The 21,263-nt window shown below is 36.2% G+C and overlaps 1 protein-coding gene across 4 annotated transcripts in view; it reads left to right on the top strand.

Moving 5' to 3' along the window:
* The window catches only part of impact (impact RWD domain protein), a 38,497-nt gene extending 25,271 nt beyond the window's left edge, over positions 1-13,226 (top strand). The window contains exons 9-11 of one of the 4 annotated variants that reach the window (XM_060882457.1): positions 1,627-1,717; positions 4,936-5,070; positions 12,912-13,226. In XM_060882457.1, the coding sequence (XP_060738440.1) occupies positions 1,627-1,717; positions 4,936-5,070; positions 12,912-12,971 (286 nt within the window). In that variant the 3' untranslated portion in view covers positions 12,972-13,226. Of the gene's footprint in view, positions 1-1,626; positions 1,718-4,935; positions 5,071-10,063; positions 10,264-12,911 lie in introns of those variants that run through there. The other 3 variants (XM_060882447.1, XM_060882438.1, XM_060882429.1) reach the window with 3 other exon arrangements.
* The last annotated feature ends 8,037 nt before the right edge of the window (positions 13,227-21,263 follow it).

Below are 21,263 nucleotides of genomic sequence, written 5' to 3'. Positions count from 1 at the left end.
GTCATTCAGACAGTAAATACCTGTAGAGTACCACACAAAAGGTTTTGAGCATGTGTTTGTAATGCATAAACCATTCAAGATGAAAACTGTCACTGCTTTAAAGTAGCATTATAATTTTACCAGAAAGTTAAATGTTTAAAATCTGCTATAGTGTATATATACAAATGCATGATGCATGGCCTTGAAAATACTGTTCTTCCTGAAATGTTCTCTTAGTTGGTATTAGGGTTATGCCATATCATATCATCCATGATATACAGTACTGGTCCAGTTCCTACCAGTGATGAGAATTTGTCATCATGTGATTTTGACACTATAGTTGATGGGTAAACGTACTGCAATTTGGGCATCTTTCACAGAATGATGCCCAAAGATGAGCTCCAACCTCGGATAAGGAAGAAGAATTTTTATAAAAAGTAGCTTCCTCTGTAATATGGAAGTGTTTCAAATACAGAGAATCAGATCTAACTAAAATATATGAGATTTGTAAAGAGTGTCAAATCTGTATCAACACAGTGTAGAAATGCATTAAATTTGTTCCACTACCTGAAACGAAAACAACAACCAAAATACGAGAAAATACAAGTAAATCAGAAAGCTATTGTCAGCGCATTTGCCATTTGCAATCCACATGTACTGGCTGAAGTGGTGGCAGTTTGCTTAGATAAAGACATGTTGCCAATCTGAAGTGTTGACAAGGACAAATTCGGGAAATGGACCATACGGACATGCTATTAAGGAAATATTTTTCAAAAATGGCTCTGCTAGCTATTGTAGGAAGATTGTATACTGATGTGCCGTGTGGTCAGAAAAATACTGTGAAATATCTTGATACAGTTTTAAGTCTATATCGCCCATATCTAAGTATTTTGCTACACATTCAGCTCTCATGCCCTGTGGATGTGGGTAGCGTCATCCTAAAAGAGACCATGCATTACATTTATGGCATTTGGCAGATGCCCTTATCCAGAGTGATTTTATATTTTATGTAATTTCTATGAAAAACTGAACAGTTGTCCAACGTATCAGCTTAGATATGGTACAAAATAGGATAAAGGTGATCAGTTAGCTTTGCAGTGAGTCTTTACTCAAAGTGGAACCAAACCCAAAATAAATGCTTTCACAACATAACAGAGCCTCTATTTTCCCTTGGTAAATTGCTGGGGTGTAAGACTAATGAAACGTTCAGGGCTTTGCTGTTTATTTGAAAATAATCATGTTCAAGATGATAACAGTAACTCCACTTTATCACATCAACCGATTGTTAATGATTTTTCTATAACAGCACAGCTCCAAGTGTTTTTTTTTCTCTCTTACATACTGCAGTAAATAATGTATAAAAAAATATAGAAAATCTCTGTGAAACTAGAATCACAGAGGCGTTTACTCAACAATTCAACACTTTTGCCAGTCTCCCAGTTGGATATCTTAGATTTAAGGGTCGGTAAATGTGAGATCATGACTCAACCTTAAACGCCAGTACAGTTTAATATTGTAGTGAACAACAATGATCAACACTGGCTGATCCATTAAAGCAGTGTATGACAGCAAATGTAACAAAAGCAGAAGTACTCTGACAGCTTCCTGATTGCTTTTTTCTCCACTGTCCACTCTGCACTCCAACAGGATTTACTGTGAAGATAAAAACACATTCCTACAGGATTGTGAGGATGATGGAGAAACGGCTGCTGGTGGGAGACTGCTTCATCTACTGCAGGTGTGTGTGTGTGTGTGTGTGTGTGTGTGTGTGTTTTATGTTTGTCTGTCTCTCTATGCTATGTGGTGGGAGTGAATGCTATTCATGGGTGAAAATTTTGGGACAGCCAAATTACCATCCTATCTGTGTGCACATGGATTTATTGGACCAGGGGCAGCACTCAGTCCTGGAAGGTTCTATTGCAAGTCCAATATAACATACTTCCAGTATTTTCAGCCGGGTCAGAGGATAGAGAGAGATCTTTTAAATTATGGTTGTTATAAAGTGGTAAAAGATCTTTAAGGGCAAGACAATATGGGTAGACTAATGGTGCCAAAAACAGAATTTGCTTTAATTAATTACTTATTTAAGCATATTGTTTTGTTACTAATCTAGAAAGCCTAGACTTTTTTTAATTGATCTCTTAGTAGTTCAGATCATAAATACCATAAAATCTGGTGATGAATTATTCATAGTGTGTCGTTCATTATAAATGGTTGAGTTTATTTATACATCGGCTGATTTGAATTTTCATATTGTGAATATTACTTAAACATCTGTAAATGTCTGTCATCTTCTGTTGTGCCGAGACTCATCACATAATGTAGGATTGAAAGGCTTTCAGTAGGAGTGAAAGGTTTGTCCAATATATTTTTCCACACCTTTCATGGAAAGTTTTTTTTCTTGCCTTAATGACATGATGCTACTTTCAAATTGCCTAAAATTTTGAATCGTAGAGACTAGTTTTTCTCATACTGCCTTTAAATGAGAATATAATTTATATCAAGAGTACAACCACTGCCTAAAATACTGCTTCTTATATAGCCTTCTCTCAAACCTAACACAGCCAGTGTGATATCACTTGTTGATTCTCTCTATATGCTATCTTGGTGTGTTCAAATAGAATTTGGTAAAATCCTGCTTTTGAGTTTCGACACAGGAAGGAGAACACAGGTGTACACTTGCTGTAATTGCTAGAAAACTGATATTAGGCAACCGGGAAGTATAAACTAGTTGATTACTAAGACTAACAATTTATATAGCTGAAACATGATTGTAAAACAAAGTAAAAGCAGAATGACCATGAAAACAAGACGTGTTCCGGATATCAGCAATTTCTTCAGATCTGTTTATAAAACAGTCAAATTGTCTGTCATGGTGATGACGTGTTAACATACTACAACATGGGCATCTCACATGCCGAATGAGAACATCCCTAAATGAGATTTCCATCCCTAAATGAGGAAAAAGAATTAATCTCAAAAAGGAACTTCCTCAGTAACTTGGAAATGCTTCAGATAAAGAAGATAAGATGTTAAACATAAATCTGTGATTTGTAAAATGTGTCCAAAACCTGTAACAAAGTCAAACGCATCAAATAAGCTTAAACAAAAATTTGAGGAAAGCCAGAAGCTGTGCAAGGAGAAAATATTAACAAGTGACCTAAATCCATCTCCTTTAATTTTGAAGGGCATGGTCAGTGCATTTGTCAGTTACAATCCCTAAGATAATAAAAAGTTGGAATGAATTGATGGCATAAATGCTGGAATAAACTGACTGAAGTGGTGACAGTGTTCTTAGACAAGGACATTTTGCCAATCTGAAGTGCTGACAAGGACAAATTCAGGATAATGATCTATAAAATGGACCGTAGATGCAAGCAACGTGTTATCAAGGATATGTTTTTCAAAAATGGCAAGTAAACCAGTAAACACACTGCAATTACCCTTGACATTTTAATGGCTAATGCTATGTTCCATAATGTTCCATTATTCTGAAAAACATCAAAATTGTGCATCAACATCCATAACTGTGTATTTTTGCTCCTAAAGAGTATTAAATCCTACAAAGTCTTTTTGCTAAACCTAGTAAAATATTTGACAGCATTTAGGTGTAGTGTCTGGTGTATATAGCCATACATTCCATGGCAGTTAATAGGAATTAACAGTAAATCATTTAGTAATTCCTTGTGGGCTATAGTGTTGAATCTTCTAAACCTGACTCCAAGCTCAAATGAAATAGCAATGAGCCATGTCAAGCTCTATTTCCAATCAAGTTTGCAGAATAAAGTGTCTTGACCTCAGAGACACCTCAGAGACGGCCTCAATGACTATCCTGCCCTCTCTCTGTGAACCCTCTCCACACACTTTGCACATGGGTGCATCCCTCATCCACAAACTCCTGTCTTATCTCATTCGCTCTCAGTGTACTCATCCAAAACCTGCAAGAGAGCGTGTGAAATCGATGTACCATTTTAATCAAAACCCAATTTCACTTTCAATCAAGTTGACTTGTGGGAGCTCAACCACTAAAACCTGTGGGCAGGCTGGGACATTTTCCAGGGGTGCATCAGTCATGTATGTAAATGAAAATCAGTTCATTATCCGTAGCACATTCCTGTCACTGTTTAGTACATCGGTACCTGTAATGAACTTCACAGCAAATCTGTCAGCGCATTAGCACAGTATACATCACACCTGTGCTCCTTCTGTATTGAGTGCTTCAAGTGCAGCTATTCCACCCTGAACTTCCTCTTATATGCTCTCTCTTTTATAATCACACACTCACTATTTATGGGAAAGGATGTGAATCCAGATATATAGACAAGGATTACACTATGCAGGTGGCTTAGACCCCTTCACATCAGGCAGTTTGCCAAGCGTGCCCCTGAGGAAGCATTTAAACGTGACTGACAGCTCGAACAGGCAGGTAACATTTGACAGCATTTGACACAAAGAAACATTAGATCTGTTAAATCTTATGGGATCATTTATGCTTTTCCTGATATAAAAAAAAACACATTCACATAGATTTAACACCCATCTCACATCCTTAGGAGGAGAATAAATTACTGAACTTGTTTACTGCAACATGATGCATTGCATAGACATTACAGGTTCTGTGTGGCTGTTTGATTGCCTGCAAAATGTGTTTTGAGCAATTGTCTTTCCTCTTTGAAATGAATCCCTTTGGTTGTCACATTCTGGTGACTTTTACAGGAGTGTGTTTAAAACAAACAAATCATAAACATGCAAAAAATCATTTACTAATGAAATACAAATGAGCTAAATAAATGCAAACACTAGTAAGACAGAGGTTAAGGCAATAACCAAAAATAAACAAGCATGAATTTCAGAAAGCAGTTTTCTGGCAAGATGCACTTTTCTAACTGACCTGATTTGACAAAGAATTGAGAAGTAACACAGTTTATATGTATGATGTTTCATTTGTTTTTGTAGATTCTGGATGTAAGGAATGTGCTAGTGGTGGTGTCACGATGGTACGGTGGAATCCTGCTCGGCCCTGACCGCTTCAAACACATCAACAACTGCGCAAGGAACATCCTTGTTCAAGAGGGCTACGCTGAAACCATGGTATGGTATTGTAATTATAAAAAACTATACTAATTGACTGTCTTCTCTAAGTGTTTTATCCTGGTCACGGCTGAGGTGGATCTGGATCCTATTGCTCTGTGGTTTAAAAAAGATTTCTTCAGAGGAGAGTTATTGATACTTGGAGGGAAACATAAACACTAACCTGACTCAAGGTCAAACTGAGGATAATTATGCACTCATGATAAATGTAAGATACAGAAGATACTGTAATTAGATTTGTGTAATTACAAACTAACACAAAGCTCTCTGTAGGTGCTGTAGATGTTACTGCCTATATTCATGTGGGTATCATTGTATAGGAGCTCTGCTGCACAGCTCATTAAATAAACTGTCAGACATTTTTAAAATATAAAATGTTAAGATCTCAGATACAAACAATATCTGAATGGGAACAAGAAACCCCTACAGACTACTGATAATTATTACTGAGCACCCAATCCCAGTCAAGCCCAAACAGAGAATGAATGAATAAATATAAGTGATCAGAATTTACTACCTAACTAGGACCCACGGACTAAGAGTGTTTTCACATATATTAGTTTGATAGCAGAGTCTGAAAAGGTATGTTTTTGCAGCTCTGTATCAGCACACATCTACAGAAAAAATGTTCTACCTACAAACCAAAATACATGACATGATTTATTTCACTTCCTGCAGTTTTGTTGATTTAATGTTACATCACTTTCTCACAGCAATCGAATTGCACTAGAATTTGATTGGAACCAAACGGAGACCACCTCACACACAAGCGAGTGTGATTGCTGTGTTCTCACCTGTATGAAGAACCACACTGATGTGGAAAACACACCGGGGTTCAGTTAAATGGACTAACACTGAACATATGTGAGCGCAGCCTTAAACTAGACAAAAGAGGATGGTGTGTGTGGAGCTATTCACTGTCCTGCTGGTTTATGTTTGTCTATACAAACATTTGTCTATACTACAGTGTAGTGCTGCTGTCTCACAGTTCCTGTGTCCATGGTTCAAACCTCAGCTTGAGTTCATGTCTGCGTGGAGTTTCACTTGTTCCCCCATGTCTGTGTAAGTTTATTAAAGATTTCCTCCGACCTCAAAAAAAACATGCTGGCAGGTGACACAGAAATTCTCAATTGCCCTAAGGTGTGAATGAGCGTGCGTATGGTGTCATGAGATGAACTCAGGATCCACCGTGACCCTGGCTAAGATAAAGCACTTACTGAGGTGATTTTCTTTAGAAAAGAATTCTTTTATCCCTGGCTTCTGAAGGTTTATTCTGCTTATGATTGCACTAAAAAAACAGACCATAGTTCAGTAACTCCAGTGTTTTATACATGCAGCATTGAGGCTTCTGTAGCAGGTCCTCGGTTGTGGCTTATCAAATGAAATGAATGAAGGCAGATCATCAATAAAGGAAAGTGTTTTACAGGCATACATTTACAGGTAGATTTTTATTTTATTTACCTTTTCTGGCCTGATTACTAGGCTGTCAATAATGAAAACAAAATGTTTAACAGTCTCAAGTAGTAAAACATAACCACTAATTTCTGTCCAATAATCACATATTGTTTAAGTAATTTAATTGTAAATGTAAGGATCCATATAATAATATTTAACAATTAGTTATTATTTCTTGGTTAGAAATGAAAGAATTTAAAGTAGATATGTTTGGTTTCATGGTGATGCTTCATGGTACCATAGACAAATGAGACTTTTTTATATTTGATGCAGGTAAAATAAATGTATATTCCTCTGTCCATTCTGGCTTTTATCATCAGCTTATCATCAATGTGAGAGTCTAGACTGGAAGAATAAAGGAAAGAATCAGTCCATGTGGGATAAATAAAATGGAATGTTTGTAAAAACTCTCCCCTTTCTGAGCTACTGTCTCTAGCCCGATAGATAGTCTCAGGTTTAGTGAGCTGCCTTTAGCTACATAATTTGCATGAATGCATACAATCGGCTAACATGGCGCATCTCCTATAAAACATACATAGGTTCTTGCTTTGATAGTTAGAGTCTCTGAACTACAGCCATGTACAGCCCTTTACATACATTTTTAGTACTTATTTCAGTCCACTTTGCATCTGCACTAATGGTTTAGCATTAATAGCTAACTTTTTGTTCATTTTGTTGTTTAGTCATAATAATTGCTTTTCTCTAGCTTGTCCTTCACAGGTTTTAGTGTAATATCCCTGCTTTAATGTGTCACAGAAGTATTTCAGATAAGAAGATCAAATGGTCTTGACATGAACAAGAAGATCAGAGTATCTCGATTTCCTTCTATCTGTTTAATTGAAGATAATTTACAGAGACAAGTCACTGAATGCAGTGATGACATGATATGAGAGAAGTGCTGCTAGGTAGATTTGGAGTCCTACTCTGAATTTCATCCACATTTATTGGTATATTGTAAATAGTTTATGGGCTGATGACTTTCATTCAGAATGCAATTCAGCATCAACCCAAAATAAATCGGTGACTTTGATGTATGAAGGATGAGCAGTAATTCCTGGGCATTATTAATTATTCCTCCATGAAGTATTATCATTCTGTCTGTATCTGCTGGTTGGTTTTATAATAGAGAAGCTATAGTTCCTATATAGGTTCCTAGCTGTATCAGTGTTGTGAATGTCAAAATCTCTGGACTGGATCAATTTTTAGTGTCAAAATTAATAAATGGTTTTCCAAGGCACAAAGATGATTTTTTTTTCCTTTGGTGAGCCACATTGGCATGGTTTACTAGAGAGGAAGATCAAATGATAAATTCACCTTTTTAAGGATTCCAGTTCCAGTTCTGGGTTCCAGTGATTTTGTGTGTGTGTGTGAACACATGTAAATGTAAATACGATATTAAGTCATACTGTATGATAAAATATGACATTCATCTCATGTACATATTTTGACTTTAAAACCAAATGCCTTTAATCTAATACTTTTAACGGAGACCCAAAAGTTTAAATAATATTTTAAGAAATAGATAATATTATAATCTTCAAGTTTTAATTTATTTATGCATTTATTTTTATTTATCATATTTTTTTTATTGACAACAGAGTGTTCTTTCCCACTTCTGCGCTAGGTTTATTTATATAGCTGCTCACCTTTGGAGTGTGTATCACTGACATTAAACCAGCGTACCAATTTTCAAGGTTACACATGTCACGAAATTCAAAGATTTTGAAGAGGCTTACAAAGAGAGGCCAACCTCGGAGATTCGTTTGTCGCTTTCTTTCCTTTCATTTCTGTGCAAATAAGGACATGTGAGCAGCTGCACCATTGCCATGGTTACAGGAGGCAGGGACCTTCTGGGCTTTCACTGAGGTTCCCTGAGATTTGTACCCTAAGCCCTAAGTGCTATCGATCTCCTTGCGTGTGGACTTCACCTTGGCATTACCTTTATTTTTACTTTATTCACTTACTTTACCTTTTCATAAAGGAGTACAGAGCTAGAGGAGGGGAAAAGTAAAATATGTGTAACTTGGATAGTGAACAGAAATTGAATGGAGTGCAATTGTTGAAAAAGCATAGCAAAGTGAACAGAGAGCTTTAAGTAAAATCATAACATCTTCAGACCATTCAATATGATGAGTCACATTGAATTCGTATGGCAATTCTCCATTTTTGTAAAAGGAAACTATTCAGTACAACTGAGTGAGATTTTTATTGTTATTCCTGCCATACACTTAAAAACGAAAATATAACGCTTACATATGGTGCAAAAAAATGCCTACATAAAGTGCAAAATGCACAGAGAGGAGGTTGATTTTACAGATATTTTGACATTCATCAGAAAATGCTTTGAAGAGCCCTACTAAACCTCATTAAAATTCAAATTGAAGCATGAAAATTTACTGTAATGTTTTTTTAAATCACAGCTATATAGTGCCAAGTTGCAACTACTCATGTTATATATATTTTATATTTTCATTTACGGCATTTAGCAGACACCCTTATCCAGAGTGACTTACAACTGAGCAACTGAGGGTTAAGGGCCTTGCTCAGGGGCCCGACAGTGGCCCATGACTTTCCGACCAGTAGCCCAACACCTTAACCACTGAGCTACCACATCCCATATATATACCACATATTTTATGTTGTACCCTGATACTACTATTGTTCAAAATACTTTTTTCTCTTTAATCTAATGACAAAGTGAAAACAGAATTCTTGAAATGTCTGTAAATTTTTTAAAGAGACAAAACTGAAATATCACGTGTATCCATATTGTGACCCTTTGAAAAAAACACCCTTTAAAATGTAGCTCAGATGCCTCCCATTTCTCTTGATTGTTTCTGAGATGTTTCGACATTTTGATTGGAGTCCACATGTTGTAAATGAAATTGATTGGATTTGGAAAGGAACACACCTCTCAATAGAAGGCCTCACAGCTGACAATGCATATCAGAGCAAAAACCATGTCACCAGGTCACTGAGGAACTGCCTGCATAGCTCAGACAGGATTGTTGCAAGGCACAGATCTGAGGAAGGCCTTTTAATCTAAGTTTAGAAATAGTAAAGCTTATTATTTTGTTTTTGCTATAACCTGAAGACATTTAGGTTTGAGAGCAGAAGGTAAATTTAAGATGATAGATCATAATTAAAGCATTAAATTGTATGTATCTTCATAATAAGTTAAAACAACTTCACACCTTTGGGGGCAGACCATCCAATTCACCTATAAATAATTGCATTAAGTTGACAACTCCGCAACATCAGGTAACCTTTGCATTCTTCATCTTTTATGATCTCATGTTTGTACTGCAGGTTCTTTCAGATATTTTTTATTTTTTTTGTTGATGAAGGTTCTGACTGTTGTAATTCGGATTTTCTTCACAGCTCTCACAGTGTTTTGGCCATCAACTGCTGTTGTTTTCCTATGCTGGCCTTTTCGATGTCTGCTTGTTAGTACACCAGTGGTTTCTTTCTTTTAAGGGCATTCCAAATTGCTGTATTGGATATGTCTAATGCTTGTGCAATTTTTCTTCTTTCGCAGCTTCAAAATGACAGGCTTTCTGGTCTTCATGGTTTATCCTTTTATCAACAAATGCTGTCCTCACAAGTGAAACCCAGGGCTCAAACTAAGAGCAGAAATTCAGAGCTATTGATTGTTTAAACAGGGCACATCCTGGCAACAGGAAACACATGTTACAATATTTTTTCACATGAAGGTGTCATGATCTAGGTTGTTTAACATATTTACATTTAAATATCGGAAAATCTGTTGAAATCCTGATATTTCATCTCTTGAAATATTGAAAGAGATTCATCTTTTGATCTCAAACACAAATGTCTTTGGTGTATAGAAAAAAACAAAAGAAATTAGCCATGCTGTTTTTATGCTTTCAGATGGGACTGTATCAGTACAAATATCTATAACACGTTATAATCTAAGCATTTTGGTTTTTTTTATTTTTTAAGCATTTTTTGCAATTCGATACTAATCCATGTAACAGACCCCTACTGTACATCTTATTTGGGGTTTGTTTCAAGAAAAGTCAGGTCTAACATGATTATTTCCCACTTGACACTTTGGGGCTTAAGGGAGCTCTTTAGTACCAAAACAAGAAAAAAGAGAAATTATGGACAAAGCATTGGTTGGGGATACATGGCTAGAAGCCCAGCAAGGATTGTCTGTTGTGCAAAGAGATGTGAATGTATTAGGAAAGAAACACAGACATTTTTATACTGTGCATTGCCACTGATCATAAAGAGTATGTTTTTATTTACATTGTTCCAGAAATCCTTTCAGCATTTTTATGGGCTTACATCTTGCCCTCTCTTACCCACATAAATGGATGATGAATTGGCTTGTCGTTGTTGTTGTTGTTATTATTATTATTATTATTATTATTGTTGTTGTTGTTGTTGTTGTTGTTGTTACTGTGATTCTTATTAATAATAATAATAATAATAATAATAATAATGTTCTTGTCATATCTGAATTATAGTGGTAGGACTATTAATACACTGGATGATGATAATGATGACTGGTGATAACTGACAATGACTAATAATGACTGATGAGGATGATGACGGTGATGATGACAGCAGTCTGAGAGCATGCATGTTTTGGTCCATATGCATGCAGGAAGTGTTCTTCCTATGAAATGCACAGATGCTGAATATCATTAGTTCCCCGTTGTGCAAATTAAATGAGTGACTCATTTCCCCAAACATGACAGAAGTCTGCTTAACAAACAAGTCAGACCTTCTTTGAAAACAGGCTGCTGATTAAATTCACTGGGACTTCATTAGTGTAAAAAGGGGAAATGTGTTAAAAGGCAAGCTTAAGAAGAGAATTTTGTGGTTGTCATGCTTCTATTAACCATCTTTTCCCTCCTGGCCACAGTATTTTTAGTGACTGTAACAAGGTGACAGTTACTGTCATTGTGAAGTAATTAATGCTCACAAACTGCCTTGACACATACAGTATGGTCTGAGTTGCTAGTTTAATGGATGCACTTATTAAAGTGAAAAAGAACAATCAAAACTGTGTTACAGCACTGTCAGTAGCTAGGAGGAGGAAAAAGTTTGCGTTGATTTTACTGGATATTTTATAAGCTGTACATTTTAAATAAAAAAATAATACAAATTCATTATAACATTTTAATTTCATATTTTATACATTTATATTATAATCTTCTGTAACTACTATGATTGTACAAATATAGCTAGCTAACTAACAAGGTACTCAAAAAAAATTTTTTGGTGCTAAGTACATAGCAAGTAGCTAATAACACTTGCTAGCTAAAAGAAAGTACAGGATGATAGTAGTTATACTTCAGTAAATAATATTTTTTATTATTATTTATTATTATTATCATATAGTTATTTTAAGACATAAATATTTTGGTGTGATTAAATGGATGGAAGGTTGAATATGTTTATGATCATGCTTAAACCTGAAAAAATATTACTACAACAAATAATATTACTGATATCTATTGTAATTACACTATGATGCTAAACACTTTCTGTGCTGTTAGTACTACTGGTAAAGCTTTTATTGCTGAAGTGAATTACAATTTTATCATTTTAATCAGAAATACTTTATTAATCCCCGGGAAGAAATTGGGTAATAAAAGAATAGAAACAAAAGGCCTTAATACGATACAGAATATATCAAGGTTTTAACACTATCTGAAAGGATTTTGTTCCCTGGATGGCAAATTCAGAAATAACATCCCTGCATTTCTGATTTCTTTTTAGTGTACCTGATATTTATGTTCAAAAAATGAATCTGTGTTGCTATGTTCAGTGGGTCTTTGGAGATTTATTTTTACACCTGAAGTGATCCCTGGCTCTAAACACATTGAGATCCCTGCCTTGCTATGATTGCTGGTTATTTAGATTTCTTAAGTTGAAATAAAATGGCTACTGCAGGCAACTCACCATACTGCTTTCATGCAAAGATGACTTTTATTAGTCTGTAAAAGGAAAATGTGGGTGAAGATGTTCATGAACTGTTTTTGAACATTCCTCTGGTGACATCCTAAAGCACAGTCCCATATATGTCCCAGAGAAATATAAATATATACGTTATCTCTTAGTAATATTCCATGTATTGCTTTTTATTTTGGGAACCGGTTTGCACATCTGATGTCAGGTTTCATTCTGCCAGTACCGTCACTGGAGGCTTGGTTAGTTTCAGTTTACAAAAGATCAGCCCTGAAAGAGATATGGTTTTATTACTGCCTGTTATTTCAAATGTTCCTGTCAAGTTGTTTTGCTACTCAGGCTTTATGTTTGAAGTAAGTGGATTTCAGCTTTTCTTTCAGCTCACCTTGTATTCTCCCACCTTTTTCCAATGTTTTCTTTCTCTTACCTTTTTTCTTCTTCAGGATGAAGCATCTAAACCAGGGGGAAAGAGCAAAAAGCCCAAAAGCAAGAAGATGAAGTGAAGTCGCCTGTGTGCATGTTTGTGTGCGTGTGTGTGCCTCAGTGTTTATATAGTCTCTCAGGGATGTGTGTGTCACCAGGCAGGTACGAGAGGATAAGAGGCCAAACGCAGCAGAAGAAAAGAAGCTTTGATTGAAGTATAAATAAAGACATCATTTCTACACAACATTCATTTTGTCATACTCAAAATATATATAACCGAAAAGGGATTGTGCATATATTTTTAAAAATTAAAACAAGCCAAGGACATTCATGCAAGCTTCATGAGTCTCTGATTTGAGCTTTGCATACTGATTTGCAAAAATGTTTGTTGTATGTGTCTGTTAGCATGAAACATTGTCAGGGGGAGTGCTGCAGGAAGGCAGTGTGCCAAAGCCTCTTTTTCTCACAGTCTTTTAACACATTGAGTCCCTAAAGTTCCATTGTTTAATTTCTCAACTATACTAATATTTAAGCAAATCCTTAATCATAGACACTTCTTATCTCCTATGTAACTAGAGGTGGTGTTAATCGGAATTGAACAGGTGGTTTGACCTTCACTGAGCACAGGCATGCTTCTGTTAGTAATAACAAAGGAGATAACATAAGATATCAAACAGAGACTTACATACAGGCATTACACAGAAATAGACTGATTCCACTGTCCTATTATGTTTGCTTGGTTTGATGTGACTTCTAAGTGGCCTTAATTAAAAAACAAAGATACCAGAGTGCCATCGCTTAGATTTAAAACATGCAGGAACTCTGTGTGAATATTCATGCATTTACAGACAGTCCATCACATACAAAACACAGAGAGATTAATAAGGAATAAAAAAACTTGGGGCATGCTATCATAAGGTTGATGTGAGGCAGCCCAATGCAAAGCATCTGTTACCACCCTGAAATTAATTATTTTTTTAATAATAGCCAATCCTGCAGTGTTTTGTGCCTCCTCACACTGTAGTGACATGCCAATGATTATAATGGCATTTTTTATTCTATGCTTTTCTATCAATTTTTAGGTACAATTAATAGTGCAGAATGCCTGTAAAATAAATTCCTTAATTAATTTCCAACACAATTACTCACTAACATTATAGCAGTTCTAACCTTTTATTTCCTCATTCTATAAATTAATAAACTGGAAAACCATCCGGAAAACTTTCTCTTTTTCAAATAAACAATTATATTCTGTTCTTAGGAGCTACCAGAAAACCATACTAGTTCCACATAATATAAAAACTGCTGCTTTAATTAAAAAGAAATGTCAACACCTTCCAGTCACCACTGAAAATTATTCAGCAGCACGTTGGTATTTCTCAGATTTGAGAATCTCAGAATCTTACCACAGAAGTTAAAATTAATAAGAGCAAATACAGTTGTACTGATTCCCCCATTTTGATTCACCTCTCAATTGTTGTTTTTTTTCTGCTGAGTATTTCTTTATTCTTAATTGATTACATTTCTTGAGCTTCACAATTATAACTTCATTCTTTTAATGCGTCCCAGTTCTCAATCCCTCTCATTCTGTCTCTCTGTCCGGTGAATATTAATGCACCTTTTGACTGTTGCCACGGCCCTTTCTGATTCAGTTCTAGTTGTCTTCCTTTCGAGGGGCATATGCTGAATATTATCATAGACCTTTATGTCATGTGCTTCCTCATGTGAAAATGCAAACATGATCTGCATAGCAAAACACTAAGCCTTACTTGTTCAAGGACAGTGTGTCAAAACAAAGGACACACAAGTGCAAACAATGTACTTGAAGTTGATTTAACACTAAAAAAAGATGTTGTGTTCATTAATTTTCAAAAGCTTTCTCTTTGTTTGTTGGATATACATTTTTATGGTTGCCAATGTGCCTCAGAAATCCAAATATACTTTAGATACCTTCCACTTTTATAGGAACACCTTTTCTCCTGCTCAATTGTGCAATTATACAGCCAATTATCAACCCATCATGTGGCCCAGTGCACAATTCATGCAAAACATCTTATTTACTTTATATATAGTGAAAATATATCTTCACTTTTTTGCTTGTTTTTGTGCTAGGTTCAGAGAGAATGGTCTGCATTTGATCAACAAAATGGAAGACTCAAACTAATATTGTATCATAAGTCTCAGCGGTCATTCAGTTTAATGTTGATTTGAGAGAAAGGCGAAAGCTTTTTTAAAATGACATGCCAGGGTTTCTTAGTGGCACAACAATAAAGCCTTTGCCCCATCACAGGGAGATTGTGACTTCAAAAACTGATCATGTCATAGCTGTCAGTAGCAATGAGTTGAAGAGAGCATAATTGGTCCTCTCTTATTCCTTTGTCAATGTGAGAAATGGTAGCCATTCGTGAGCAGTAAGAATTGAATCTCTACTAAAAACACAATTATCTCTATAACATTGCATGAGTAGCAGTAAGCACGTGTCACCCTTTGTCTTGTATGGTTAGCTGTATCTGTCATCGATAAAAAGACCTATTTTTAGGGTGGAAATTGACAGTGGGTAACCTTGGAAGAGAAATTGAGTAAAAATGACTTGCTGTTAGCCCTGCGATGGGTTGGCACTCCGTCCAGGGTGTATCCTGCCTTGATGCCCGATGACGCCTGAGATAGGCACAGGCTCCCCGTGACCCGAGGTAGTTCGGATAAGCGGTAGAAGATGAATGAATGAATGAATGAATGACTTGCTGTTAGAGATATGATTGTTTACTGGTCTGATATATACTGTATGGCATAACCAGATTTGTAGCATGCCAGATTTGTTGTGAGCATTAAATATACTATAATATCTGTAAAGCATGCATTCTTTGGCCAAGAATGAGCAATCCTCATAAGAATTAATGTTGTAATAGCTCTGATGGTAACAGAATAGAAATACTAATAGTATTTATTTAATCCTGCACAACTCTCTGATCTCCACTTTGGCCGCTGCTCGTAACCTTGCGTGTAACCATAAACAAATGAACTGACCGGCCATGTTTATCCACATAGGCTGCTCAGGAGCTTGGTCAATATCTTGTCATTTCGAGACTAGACTACTGTAACTCACTGCTGGCAGGTCTACATGTGAATGGAATTTGTCCTCTGGAAACGATCCAAAATTCAGCTGCACGACTTGTTTTAAACCTGTTTAAGTTCTCACACGCCACCCCACTGCTACACTCCTTCCACTGGCGTCTGGTAGCTGCACACATCAGATTCAAAACACTGATGCATGCACTCCTCACACTACACCTTGCTGCATCAGATCTACTAGCAATGTTTTTTTAATGGTCCCACCATCTCTCATGGTAAGAGATAGGTATACAGCATAAATCATTTCTGTTCTGGAAACGACTTGGTGGAACGAACTTTCCTTAGATGTCCGAGCAGCTAAGTCACTGGCTGTCTTCACTTTATAGATTGATGGTATCCTTAGTGTGTAAGTTAGTAAACTTGTGTTGCTGTATCCATTGATGGAGACTTCAAGACACTTTTATACATCACTCTGGATAAAGGTTTCCACAGAATACCATGAATGTAAATGTAATTAATATTTTGTGTTAGATATCATGATTATATAGGAAACTCTATAGCACATCAGTTTACATTGTAAAACTTAGCCACCATATTGTCCCCAAAAGGAATCTCTAGATAGATTGTTAGTAGAAACTAACCAATGGTGTTATACAGCATATTTAATAGAGAGTGACAGACATTCAGTATCCCTGTACAGGAGGGCAATGGCAGCTCAGTGGTTAAGATGTTGGACATGATCATGAGTTCAATCCTGAGTCACTGCCAAGTTGCCACTGTTGAGCCCTTGAACAAGGCTCTTAACCTTAAATGGTCAAAGGAATATATGAGATATGAAAATGTCTGTTTTGGATATGGGTGTCTATCAAATGCTGTAAATGTATAATGTAATGCATAATTGCAAATTAATTTAGTGTGGAAAAAAAAGACTGACAAATACACTGAGCTGATTCATTTCCACCATTTTGTAAATTCTACTTTGAAGGAGATACTTCTAGGTAGTCTCACAAGCCACCTTTTATTAGTAATGTAGCCAAGAATAGCCTGATTTCTCATAAAAGAACGATATTGAACGATATCTTCGACAACCACCAACAGACCTTCTTTATCAGCCTGTGAGTAAATGTGTTATATTCTTGCTTTTACTCACCACTGTTTGCTTTAAACAAAAAACTTAATTTAAAGTCATTTAAAGTACAGATTTTTGTGATTTATTTTCAGTCAAGAAACTATATTATGCTCTGGTCATGATCTGTCATGTTAACAAAACATATGTGTTCCTGATAGAAACCAGCAGACATAAGTGCACAGAGCAGATTGGAAGATTCAGGATCCTGAAGCTTATAGCCAGAAACGTGTATAAATCGTGAGGGTATCACACTTTTATGGCTTGTAATTTTAACGGATTTAACTTGCATAAATAAGTTGATCCAACAGCTTGAGAGAAAAGTATAGTTCCCTGGAAAACACAATAAACACAGGTCTTTTCATCTGTTTATGAACAAATTACAGCCATTAGCATTGCATGAAGGCAATTCATTTGCATTGTGGCTGATGATGATATTAACTGAATAAAATTAATTGGAGAAATCAAATCAGCTAATTACATCTGGCCTGGTGGGGTCTTGGGGTAAAAGGAAAACAGGGAGAAAAGGTAATGCATGCTGTTTTTTTCTATCTGAAGTGGATCTCTTAGATGGCTACTGTTGTTTACTCAAACAAGGGTCCAGACCCTTCATCTCAGGAGATCAAACATCACAGGGATGCTGCAGAAAGCAACTCTCTCTCACTCATTCTTTTTTGAAGGAGGTGGACTAGACAAAAGGATTCAGTCTGTCATGCTAGGCCATTTCTTATTCACCCCCAGCTGCTGCAGTCACAACAGGTGTATTGAAATGATTTGGGAATATAACAGCTTTCCCTTGCTGTTTTTTTCTGGACATTTGGAAGGTCAGTCAGAATGGTGATGTGAAAACAATGTTAATGTGAATAGAATCAGACTAATGGGAAATGTTTTACCCCTCACACACAGATAGAAAGGAAGTCTGAAAGGAAAACATACAATAAATGATTGCCAACATTTTGTTTGTATTTTCATTAACAAGTGAGCCATGTGATAATTCTATTTACAAGATGGTCACCTTTTGGTCATATTCTCAAGAATAACAAGGGCATATATTATTCATTTATTAATTGACAACATTTATTGCCGTTTCCACCATTTTGAAAAAGCCTAACAACTTTCTAGAAAAAGGGATCCTTTAGTTTAATTATTTCCATATGCATCATTATTGTATTTTAATCTACTCTGTGTGATTGTTTTAATATTTCAGTGAATGTTTATTCAAATATTTCAGGTTGCTTTTTTTATTGACCCAAAGTACTGTTTCCTTGTCACTCTTCAAGCCTAAACGAATATTTCCTACTTTCCCAGGTAAAATCATGTAATGTGAAAGGCACAGGCAGTGTACAGTTCTGGATTTGATCCTTTGCAAACTGGCTTTTGGCTATGCTAGGTTAGCACCAACTCTGAACCATCTTTGAATCTCATTATCTCTTCAAAAAGGATGAACATTTGGCAAAAGATGGAGTCACATGTGGTGAGGCAAAAAGGACCATGACACAAAAGAGAGTAACAGCAGATGTGGCCAATAGACCTCCCAGGTACGGCTGTAAACCAGAACCAACCATCATCCAATATCTGCTGTTGTTTCAAACATGATAAATATGATACTGGTAATTGTTATTACCAGTGTGTGGTAGAAATATTTTTATCATTAGACTTGTTTTAGTAACCTTATTAGCTTAAAATTAGATCATAGTGAATGCACAGCCAGCACCTTTGATCTGAAGCTAGGACTGTTAAATATAAGGTACTGTATCCTGTATCAAAAGCTCTTATGGTTAATGAAATGATTACTGATCAGAAGTTTAGTGTTTAAAGAAACATGGGTTAAACCAAACAAGTTTGTCGCATTAAACAAAGCTTGTCCGGCCGGTTATAGTTGTATCAGCCACGCCTAACAGACAGGGGAGGAGGTGTCACAGTTATTCATGATAATAAGCTAGGTGTCAAGCAAGAATCTAGACATATGTTCAACTCATAAAAATGTATTCATACTATATACATAGCTACTAAAAAGCCACTATATACATACATACATACATAGTCACAAAAAATAAGTTTACTGAGTCAGTTTGTTATTTACAGACCTCCTGGACCATATTCTGAATTCCTCTGTGAATTTGCAGATTTCATTTCAAACCTAATTGTTTCTTTAGACAAAGCAGTAATTGTTGGAGACTTTAATATTCATTTTAATAAGTTAGAAGATTCTCTGAGAACAGCAGTTGTTTCCATCTTAGATTCAGTAGAGGTTAACCAGAATGTAATAAGTCCCACTCATAATGGAGGTCACACTCTTGATCTTATTCTAATATTCAGATTAAATATAGAAAACATAGTCTCACTGCCATAATGGGAAGGTATCTCCTCAGCTCCTCAGACACGATATTTGCAATTTGCCACGTCATAATGTTAAACGAACATTTATGTCTGCTGCTGCAAAAAGATTTACCAACAGTTTCCCAGAATTTTCATCCCTGATTGGATTGACATTTGACCCCACAGAACTTGATCACTCTTAGTGCTGCTAGATCAGTGTATTTCTCCAGCCTAACTGAAGATAACAAAATAAATCCTAGATTTTTATTAAATACTGTAGCAAAATGATCTAGGAATAAAAACACTGTTGAAAATGCACACCATCTATTTGTAACAGTAATGACTTAATGAATTATTTAATTGGAAAAATTGATAACATCAGGCAGGTTAATTCAGACCAAGAGACTGGCTTAATTCAGACCAAGAGACTGGCTTAATTTCACAATTTTTTCTTCAAAGTTATCAACCTGCATACTGGATCCCTTACTCACATTCATTTTTAAACAGATATTACCAGTAGCTACCAATCCCATTCTAAAAATCATAAATTCTTCCTTTAGTACTGGCTATGTGCCGAAATCATTTTAGCGGTTATTTCGATCGAAGACAGCTGTCCAACTATGGGCCACTATCAAACCTCCCTTTTATCTCCAAGATCCTAGAAAAGGTTGTAGCACCACACTTATGTTTATACAGTACCTACATAGGAATAATATTCATGTAATGAATATTACCTGTTCCTGGCCTCTGATCAGGGTTGTTTCTCTAGGGTTGCTTGATCTTAGTGTCGCTATATGTTTCAACTAAGTCAGATGTGAGTCACCAGCTTAATAAGATTGAAGATTGTGTGAAGGACATCAGACAGTGGATGCTTACTAACTTCCTTCTGCTTAACTCTGACAAGACAGAAGTGCTTTTACTAGGAACACAGGCAGCCAGAAGTAAGCTTTCTGATTACAGAGTAACCCTTGATGGTCATTCTATTTTATCATGTGAAGCAGTAAAAGACCTTGGTGTGATCGACACTGTCTCTCATTTGAAGCTCACATAAATAATATTACAAGGGTTGCCTTCTTTTATCTCAGAAATATTGCTAAGAACGATGATGTTACTACACGATGCAGAAACACCAGTTCATGCATTTTTTACCTCTTTTAGTCCAGAATGCAGCAGCTAGAGTTAAAACCACATGATATGAACACATCAACCGTATCTTATCCTCAGTGCATTGGCTTCCAGTCAAACTTCACATTGATTATAAAATACTATTAATGGCCTTAAAGCATATTTAATGGTCTTGTGCCACAGTACCTGTGGGATCTTTTGTTTTTTTATGATCCGTCATGCCTACTTTGAGCAAAAGGTGCAGACCATTTGTACCTCAAGTACAAAAGGCTACAACAGGGGGCATAGCTTTTTCTTGCAGAGCCCCACAGTTATGAAACAGCCTTTCAATTAGTGTTTGGGACTCAGACACAGTCTCAGTGTTGAAGTTCAAGCAGAAAACACTTTTGTTTGGTCTAGCATTTTATGAATAGCCTTTCTTAGTTAAAGGAGCAGATCTGGAGGGTTCATGGGTAAGAGATGCTGTCGTCTTACCACCATTGCAAGTCGCTCAGGTTTGCTGACTGTGGAGTGGCCCTCAAGCCCTCATGTCTGTGTCCCCTTCTGGCTCTCCCTTTTAGTTATGCTGTCATAGCTAGTCTCGCCAGAGTCCCTGTCTGCACTTTACAAATAATGTACATTGTCCATCACATGATTACACTCTTTCTCTCTCTCTCTCTCTCTCTCTCTCTCTCTCTCTCTCTCTCTCTCTCTCTCTCTCTCTCTCTCTCTCACTCACTCTCTCTCTGTCAAG

This window comes from Tachysurus vachellii, chromosome 1, assembly GCF_030014155.1.
Source record: "Tachysurus vachellii isolate PV-2020 chromosome 1, HZAU_Pvac_v1, whole genome shotgun sequence".
Classification (NCBI taxonomy): domain Eukaryota; kingdom Metazoa; phylum Chordata; class Actinopteri; order Siluriformes; family Bagridae; genus Tachysurus; species Tachysurus vachellii.
Note: the sequence above shows the minus strand (reverse complement) of the source record. Positions and strands in the feature narration are given on the sequence as shown.